Source organism: Garra rufa, chromosome 10 (assembly GCF_049309525.1).
Source record: "Garra rufa chromosome 10, GarRuf1.0, whole genome shotgun sequence".
In the NCBI taxonomy this organism is placed as follows: domain Eukaryota; kingdom Metazoa; phylum Chordata; class Actinopteri; order Cypriniformes; family Cyprinidae; genus Garra; species Garra rufa.
In genome coordinates this window covers 3,643,418-3,653,417 of record NC_133370.1, presented here as the reverse complement: position 1 = coordinate 3,653,417, position 10,000 = coordinate 3,643,418, and the positions used below count along the sequence as shown (strand labels likewise).

The 10,000-nt window shown below is 30.4% G+C and overlaps 1 protein-coding gene and 1 long non-coding RNA gene across 2 annotated transcripts in view; one reads left to right on the top strand and one right to left on the bottom strand.

Annotated features, from left to right (window-relative positions):
* Positions 1-1,929: 1,929 nt before the first annotated feature.
* LOC141344211 (uncharacterized) lies at positions 1,930-3,921 on the top strand. Its single transcript, XR_012356809.1, has 2 exons — positions 1,930-3,689; positions 3,812-3,921. It is a non-coding gene; the product is annotated as an uncharacterized lncRNA (long non-coding RNA).
* A 2,643-nt stretch (positions 3,922-6,564) lies between these two features.
* The window catches only part of pip5k1cb (phosphatidylinositol-4-phosphate 5-kinase, type I, gamma b), an 88,037-nt gene continuing 84,601 nt past the window's right edge, over positions 6,565-10,000 (bottom strand). Inside the window, exon 19 of the mRNA XM_073848623.1 lies at positions 6,565-7,513. Within this exon, the coding sequence (XP_073704724.1) occupies positions 7,511-7,513 (3 nt within the window). The 3' untranslated portion in view covers positions 6,565-7,510. The remainder of the gene's footprint in view (positions 7,514-10,000) is intronic.

The window sequence follows — 10,000 nt, the reverse complement described above, 5'->3', positions numbered from 1 at the left end:
ACATCAAGCTACTGCTCTTAATTTATTTGCTCTTTTTTGAAAGAAATCGATGCTTTTATTCATCAAGGCTGCATTAAATTGATCTAAAGTGACACTAAAGACATTTATAATGGGACAAAAGATTTCTATTTTAAATAAATGCTGTTTTATTGAACTATTTATTCATCTGTGAATCATTTTTACACTAAAATATTGGTTCCAAAATAACCTGATAATCAGATATGTCTTAAGCAGCAGATCAGCATATTAGAATGATTTCTGAAGGATCATGTGACACTAAGGAGTGCAGTAATGATGCTGAAAATTCAGCTTTGATTACAGAAATAAATGACATTTTAGAATATATTTATATAGTAAACAGTTATATTAAATTCTAATAATATTTCACAATTTTTACAGTTTTTACTGAATTTTTGATCAAATAAATGCAGCCCTGGTGAGCAGAAAAGTGTTTTTATTATTCACTGAAAATCTTACATTCAGCTTGAGTTTTTGGTGATTTTTCCATCTTTCTTCAGCGGCTGGTTTCTTCAGGTCATCACTGGATGAAAAGAAACATTACACTATCAAAACAGAAGCGTGAAAACTAAAATGATGACCAAAAAGCATTAAAAACAAATGATGTTAACTGAAGACATGTATCTATCTAGGGTTAAATGATCAGTATTAGACTGATTAGACCAATATGAGAAACAGATATTATAACATTTTTTAAATAATATTTATAGAATATTATAAATTATATATGCTATAAATATATTTTAGAAAATATTTAACAAATAATAACAATAATAAACAGAAACTGAAATAAAAGAAAAATTTAAGAAAAATAAATTATGTAAGAGTCATATTTCACAACAAAAAGCAAGCAACCAAAAATAATAATGAACAAAAATTAAAAATTTTGAAAAAACAAATAAATCATTAAATCAACAAATAAATAAAACCGTTATCCAAGGAAGCCTGTTTCTACCACTGAATTTAAAAAAAAAAGGTTATTGCAACTTTTATCTCACAATTCTGACTTTTTCCCCTAAAATTGTGTGATATAAACTCTTTTTTTTTTTCTCCTCAGAGCTGGACTTTATAACTCGCAAATTGTGGGTTTATATCTCACAATTCTGAAAAAAAGTCAAAATTGTAACTTTATATATCGCAATTGACTTTATTTCTTGCAATTCTGACATTTTATCCCGCAACTGGCTTTATTTCTCACAATTGTGAGTTTATTTCTTGCAGTTGACTTTATTTCCCACAATTCTTACTTTTATCTCGCAACTCTGACTTTGTAACTCATAATAGTTAATGAGTTTAAATCTGATGTAAACTCGCAATTGCAAGAAAAATACTCAGAATTGTGAGATAAAAAAGTCACAATTACTTTTTTATTTTTTTATTCAGTGGTGAAAACAGGCTTCCATAGTTATCCTATTTGTTGTACATTAAAAAAAACTGTACTGTGTTTGATTTTACTACAGAGGCAAGTAAAAATGTGACTCTGGACCACAAAACCAGTCATACATTTAAAAAATTGAGATTTATACATCGTCTAAAAAAAGCTTTCCATTGATGAATGGTTTGTTAGGATTGGACAATATTTGGTCAAGATGCAACAATTTGAAAATCTAGAATCTGAGAGTCTGAGAAAAATCTAAATATTGAGAAAATCGCCTTTAAAGTTGTCCAAGTATTGTTGGTTAAGACTGGTTTTGTGGTCCAGGGTCACAAATCTGATGCTGTTTTTAAAATACAAAGTCTGTAAAGACAATGTAAATGCAAATTCATCCATAAATGTGGCTGACACTCTTTGCATGTCATTTGTTCTTTACCTGGAATACACTAAACATGGTTTTAGACCTTAGAAGAAACTCATTCTCTCACACAAAAGCATAATATAAATGCAAAATCACAGAGTGAAAGGAGTTTTTTTTCTTCCATGTAGGCTTTATTCGTATGATTGGTTTTTATTTTTTACATCATTATTACCAACTAATGATCTGTACAGACACACAGGCCATGGATGTTTAGTGTTAGAAGAGACGGACACTTACAGACGCTTGCTTACTTACTTGGTTTGGTTCACATGCACCGAGTCTCACCAGAAATGACAAAGCCTAAAATATAGCACAGACCTTCCTCAAACAAAGAAGCAAAAATATATAGTCAAACACTCTCATACACACACACCGAGGGCAGATTGTAGATCACATACTTGGACACTAGAGCTATAAATCAAATGTTTTGAATGACATGCAGCCCTGAAAAAGAAACTCTGAGTACTTCACACATACAGTACATTATTACGCTTTAAAACATATTATACATTATACTACAAAGACTCGCACCATGAAATATGACGAATGGGATTGATTTTGATAATATTGAGTTTCACTTTTCAAAAAAGGCCATTTTATACTTTAAAACCCAAAATGAAACGATGCAGGTTTGATTTCAAACTCATTTTGCACGTTTACATGTGACTAAAGCACTTTAAAATGGACATTAAAAATGTAGAAAGTATTGCCACTGGATTTGAAAACGCGTTGATTAAATCGTAAAATTAAATCTAATTTTTCATTCCATTTTAAATGCATTTTTGTTTTTGATTTGAAAAAATTAAGCAATTATCCTGCATTTTTGAACTTGAACTGAACCAAAAGATTCCCTGGAGAGATTGATTATATACACGTCTATTTAAAGGAACCGTATGTAGGATTGTGGCCAAAACTGGTACTGCAATCACTTTCAAAATACTGTAGAATGGTGTATCCCCTCCCGCTCCAGGTTGCCAGCTAAGCTGCAGGATCCAGCAGGAACCTAGGCTGCTACAAGGAGCTTCCAATGGCAAGTGACGAGTCCTACACAGTATTTTTTTTCTTCTGTTGCTTCACGAGAGATGTTTTGCGAAGTAATTATGTATCGCAAAAATTTACTAATGGCGATTAGCCAAATATTTCGTAAAGATGTACTGTAACACCGTGTCTACACTGGACGCGAGCGGCGCGGGGGCGACGCGACAAAATACAATAGAACCTATTACGGTGCGTTCACACTGGCACGAAGCGAGCGTTTTCAATTCATTCATGTGGAAGTTGAACGTAAACGGTCGCGTGGTGCATTTTGGGATTGGAAGCGGCGCGAAGAAGGCGTTGAGAGCAGCTGAAAGCGTCAAAAGGTTGGACATTCCTCAACTTTATGCAAATCTTGAGCGCAAAACGCTGGGCGACAACCAATCGGTGTGAGAAGTAGGCAAGGAAAGACTATGACGCGTGTTTCCGAAACTGGCGGATTACTGAGCTGAAATCACATATTGAAAAATTCACGGAAAAGTAAATGTACTTTGCATGTTGTTAGTATACGCTACAGTTTAGTTTGCGAACCGCCGTTAAAAGAAGACAATGGAACGTAAATACGGTGTCGAACATTGTTTTTCAGAGGCGTGCTCTGCCCTAAATTTGACACACCCCAAAGCAGTGGCGTTGTAGCGTTGCCAGCGGCACTGAGCGTAGATTTGACGCTGTAGTGTGAACGCACCGTTAGGCCCCGATCACACCGAACACGTTTTTGCAGTGAGAGGCGCCTTTTTTTAATGGTTTTCTGTTGGCAGTAAGCGTTCTGCGCGCCGCTTATGCGCGTTTTCGCCACCTGCTGTGCCTTGCGTTTTTGCAGAAGCGCTCTGAGCGCCTGAAGTTGAAAAAAAAAGCAACTTTATGGTTTTCTGTTGGCAGTAAGCGTTCTGCGCGCCGCTTATGCGCGTTTTCGCCACCTGCTGTGCCTTGCGTTTTTGCAGAAGCGCTCTGAGCGCCTGAAGTTGAAAAAAAAAAGCAACTCTGAGCGGAAAAACCATGGGAAAAACACCCGACGTCATTCGCGTTTTTTCCATTTTTTTAAGCAGTTTCCTTATAATGGGCTTCTATGGGGGAGAAAACGCTTAACGAGATATTATTCACTTTATCTGTGGAATAAGGGCTCGTTCTTTTGATAGTAGTTAGTGTTTGTTCCAAGTAAGGTTTGACAGAAATTTGGGGTTTCCTGGTCGTTTTTTTACGTACGTTAAGCCACGTTAAACGTTTTTCACGTTAAGCGTTTTAGAACATCCCGAAAATTAGCAAAGTTGGCGTCTGTCTTCAAATTCTTCTCCGTTTTCAGCCGTCTCCATCTTTCAAAGGCATCTCCTATACAAATCCTTGTTTTATTTCAGACTTTGTCACGACGTATTTCGGATTCATAACGAGGTCTTTTAGGTTTCGTAACGTTATACATGTTTTATCTGACACGTTCATAGCAGTGTTGTTTTTGACAACCATCTTAGATTTAGTCTTAGTCTTAGTCTTTTGGACTAAAATGGTTATTAGTTTTAGTCAAATTTTAGTCACTTCTATATGTGATAGTTTTAGTCCAATTTTAGTCGACGAAAAGTCAAGAAGGTTTTAGTCTAGTTTTAGTCGACGAAAAGTCAAAAAGGTTTTAGTCTAGTTTTAGTCAAAAAAAGGGGAAAAAGTCTTTTAACAAATTAATGTAGGTCAGTAAGTATTTTGCTGTTGGGTAGTGTCACTTATAAGTTGTGAAAATAGCAGATCTATAGTTCAACACAATGTGAGCTTCCGGACTATTTTTTTTTACCAATAATTACAATAATGAAGGAATGTTTTAGAACATAAAAGACAAACAAGGATGGAATGCTAAAACGGCTTGCCATACTAGTATGGCAAAGAGCATTTAATGCTAAAACGGCTTGCCATAGCGGCAGATACTTTTTTCGGTTTTAATTGGCATGCACAATAAGCAGAAATGTCATGCATTTTAAACGTCTGACGGACCACCCACTAACATTTTCGTCTATTCTCGTCTCGTCAACGAAAACTCACACACGTCTCGTCATGTTTTAGTCATCAATGAGCCATTTTTATCTCGTCAACGTCTCGTTTTCGTCATGGAAAAAAGTGGCGTCAACGAAATGATTTCGTCATCGTCATCATTGACGAAAACAACACTGGTTCATAGCTGCAGCTGGAACAGAGCTGGCAACCCGGATGACAAAACTCTACTGACTTCGTGATTGGTAGATAGCTGGAGGGTGGAGCCTCAGACCAAAACACAAAATGACAACAATAACATCAGTCGTGGGCTGCAACTCTCACTTTTAGATGACAATATCCTGGCCGGACCACTGTTGTCAGTGATATAAGTATTTGAAATGAACATGATTTCTTAATGTCTAGTGATATGTCAGGGCCATTTTATGATTAACTGAAATAAATTTCTTACATACATTTCCTTTAAATTCCTGTTGTGACTATGATTATGATATTTAGCGCATCTGAAATTAGCTTTGACAAAACAAAAGAAGACATTAAAAAAATATAAAAAACTATAAAGTTTTCATAGACATCCATTAAAATTACATAGATACAAGATGACAATAAATACAACATTTTTTTTAAAGAAAAACTATCTAAGAAACTCTTGAAATGGAATAAAGCTTAAAAAAGCAGAATGACAAAGTTTTAAAAGTTGAAATCACCTTTGGGACGTTTTGAGCTTTTGTCACAGTTCAGTCTGATTTCATGTTGAATGAACACAAATATACTGTTCAGTCACTTTTTTATCACGTCCTTTCGCTCACAAAATCTGTGAGATTTTATCATTATAGATATTGACTTGAGAGCACATAATGCACCATAAAAATATATTGTTTTAATACTGCCTTAAAACATGCTTAAAATAAGATGCATTTATTTGTGACGCATTGGTGACGCGAAAAACCTATACTAAATTATAAATTATAATTATAAAACAATGTGAATTTATAAAAAAGTATTTTATTTTTAAAATAAACAAATAATGTTTAAAATAATTTTTACAATAATAATAATTGCTTAAAATAAGATTGAAGTTTTTAAATAATAATTATTTTAAATATTATTATTTGTTAATTTAATTGCCAATAAAAAAGATCTACATTATAAATTATAATTATAAAGATCTAAAAAACAAATTGACAATAAAATAAAACATGGTTTACATTATATATTATAATTTTAAAATTACATTATTCATATTGTTAATAATATTAATTTATTAATAATAATAACTGCTTAAAATAAGATCTAACAAAACAAATTGCCAATAAAATAAAAAACGATATACGTTATAAATTATAAAATTATAAAACAATATTAATTAAAAAAATATATACATTTAATTTTGTAAAATAAACAAATAATAATATTTAAAATAATTTTCACAATATTAATAATTGCTTAAAATAAAATTGCTAATAAAATAAAAAACTATCTACATTATAAATTATAATTATAAATTATATTATTCATATTTTTTAATAATATGATTACCTTTACTTAATAAATATAAATTATAATAATATTTATAATAATGAATTATAATTAAAAAATATATTTATATTTTTTAATAATATGATTTTTTTTCAATAATAATAATGATAACAACAGTTCCATAAAAAAAAAAAATGTAATAAACATCCATACAATTATGTAGATGAAATAAAACACTATTTCAAAAGAAAAAAAATCTCCCCTTGAACACAATATGGATTTTTAAATAATACATTTATAATAAAGTTATTTTTATTAATAATAATAATAATAAAAAAGAAAATATTAGTCTCAAAAAGTTTTAACATTAACAATTTAATTCTCAAATAAATGCATCTCATTTTAAAGATATTTAGGCATTTTACTTCAAAAAACAAGATAGAAATATTAACTAAATAATTGATTTTCTGCAGTGTGTTGACCTGAATAGAGCGAATTCCCCAAGTTTTAATGAAAACCATGATTGACCAATGACACAATGATCATGAAAAACCATGATTTTACAATGATCTATAACAAAATTCAATTCATCTGAAAGAAATGTACACGACTGATAGAAAAAGACAGGACTCACATGGCTGACGCTCGATTGGTGATGCTGATATGTTGTGGCTCCAGCGGTTTCACAGCAGCTTCCAGCGTCACATGATATGTTTTCAGTCTCAAAACCACCAGTTTTATCTCATATTTTAACTCCGAACATCTCAGATGTACACCAAAATAAAATACATCATGTAATTTAGTACATGCAAAAACAGAGAGAAGTTCATATTGCATAATGAGGAAGCTCCACGCTGGACTTGTGGACTCAAGATCGCTGACAGATGGGAAAAGAGTGACTTCAAGGAATGATTGAAGACATTAAATCTAGTCTAGTGCATTATAGGTGTGACAAGATGTGTTTGAGGGTCGATGCACGTCATTAAACGTCCTGGCGTTCGGATTCACAAACACACACACTGGATTTTCTGAGAGCTAACGTTGGTCTTGAAGGGATTTGATTGGGAAGTGGCACCCAGGTAGAAAAGGAATATGTTTTTTGTCTGGAAGGTTCTTCAGTTTGTGTTTAGAAGAGCTGAATCCATCCTGGAGAACAGGAACCGGCCAAACAGCTTCAGTCCCACGGAGAGACAAACTTCTATTGAATATCCAGATTACTGCACAGAGACAGAGAGAAACAGAGAGAGAAAGAAAAGTTCAAGTATGTACTTAAGTGTACTGCTGCTCAAAAGTTTGGGATCAGTACGATTTTCAAATGCGTTTCTAATGCTCATCAAGGCTGAATTTATTTGATCAAAAATACTGAAAAAATAATAATTGCTTACAATAAGATCGAAAAACAAATGGCCAATAAAAATAAAACACTATCAACATTATAAATTATAATTATAAAACAATATTAATTTATAAAAAAGTATACATTTTATTTTTTAAATAAACAAATAATAATATTTAAAATAATTTCCAAAATATTAATATTTGCTTAAAATAAGATCTAAAAAAACAAATTGACAACAAAATAAAAAAGATTACATTTTAAATTATAAGTTTAAAATTATATTATTCTTATTTTTTTAATAATACGATTTTTACTTACATTATTTTTACTTAATATTAATTATAATAATGAATTATAATTAAAAAAATATATTATTTATTTATTTTCATATGTTTTTTAGCAATAATAATAATAATGATAACTACAACAGTTGCTTAAAATAAGAAAAAAAATTGCAGATTTAAAAAAAAATTATTATAACAATTATAAAATCACATAATCCTTCAGAAATCATTCTAATTTGCTGATTTATTATTAATGCTGGAAAATAAAATGTTAAAAAGTACAGCATTTAATTAAAATAGAAATATTTTCTAACAATATACACTACTGTTCAAAAATTTGGGATCAGTACGATTTTTAATGCAGTTTCTAATGCTCATCATGGCTGAGTTTATTTGATCAAAAATACTGAAAATATATGTAATATTGTGAAATATTATTATGACGTAAAATAACATTCTTCTATTTTAATATACATTAAAAATCTAATTTATTCCTGTGATCAAAGCTGAAATTTTCAGCATCATTACTCCAGTTTCCAGCGTCACATGATGCTTTAGAAAGCTGGAAAAAATATTTTTTTTGGAACCTGTGATACTTTTTGTTTAGGATTCTTAAAACAAACAGCATTTATTTAAAATACAAATGTTTTTCTAACAATATACACTACTGTTCAAAAGTTTGGGGTCTGTAAATTTTAATTTCTTTCTTTTTTTACTTTAAATTATTACTTTTATTTAGCAAGGATGTGTTAAACCGATAAAAAAGTGATAGCAAAGACTTATATTGTTAGAAATGATTTCTATTTTGAATAAATGCTGCTCTTTTTAACTTTTTATTCATTAAAGAATCCTGAAAAAAGTATCTCAGGTTCCAAAAAAATATTTGGTAGCACAACGGTTTCCAACATTGATAATTCTAATAATAAATCAACATTTTAGAATGATTTCTAAAGGATCATATGACACTGAAAACCAGAGATGTTTTTTAATTTAATGTATTTTTTTTTATTAAAGGACATGAAACAACATTAGAGTAAAACAGGCAACAAAAACAGAAGTTACAAAGATGGTAAGGAATAAAAAAAACAAAACAGAAATAATACAAAAGATGTAGCTTTTAAATTTTTCACAACTTTAAGAAACTTCATTATAAAAATAAATGTGTTAGAGAAAACCTTGTATAATGGAGGAGATTTTGATCATTGACATATATGATTTAAAAATGTACCGTTCAGGATGTTAAAATCTTGAATATTTTTATCATAATTTGCAAACGTAATTAAGTAACGATCAAGTTCCATGAGGGTATTTTGTAAATTAACTACCATAAATATATCCAAACCTAAATTTAGATTAATATTAATATTGTTAACTTCATTTGAAATTTGAAATTTGAAAAAAAAAAAAAGGCACAATCTAGTAAAAAATTAAGTAAATTTAAAAAAAAAAAAGTAAAAAAAAAAAAGTAAATTTTTGGGGTAACTAGAACTTTTAGAGTATATTTAAAGATAGGTACTTTTACTCAAGTACATTTATAGTGAAAAAACTTTACTTTTACTTCGCTACATTTGATGGCGTTCCTCCGTTACTGTCCTCAGAAACATGTCCTTGGAATTTTCATTTCATGTCTGATAAAACTGCGTTAATGCTGGTTTGTATACAGCTGTTGCTATGGAAACCGTAATATTTCAGCGCTCCTAAAGCGCCCCCTAGTGACAGAGAATCAATTTTACATTTCCAATACATTTTTTTCAGCTGCTTATGGTCAAATGATTGCAATTATCGACCCATGTTTTTATGCAGCAAACACAGAATTGTAAATGTAAAAAGTTAAGGTGCCTTCTAAAAATCTAAACAAGTACGGTAATATTTATGTTTTAAATAAATATAATAAATTATAAACTCAATTTATCCCTTTTAATGTTATAAAGGATGAAATGCCATAGTGTAACATATTTTGTTTTTGTGTGAAACTGCATCTGAATTTTAAATCATGCCATTTTATGGCTTAATATTCTACTTTACGTTGTCCAATCCCATTACTGTTTATTTTACTTTTGCAGATCTTAAAAAGGGTTATG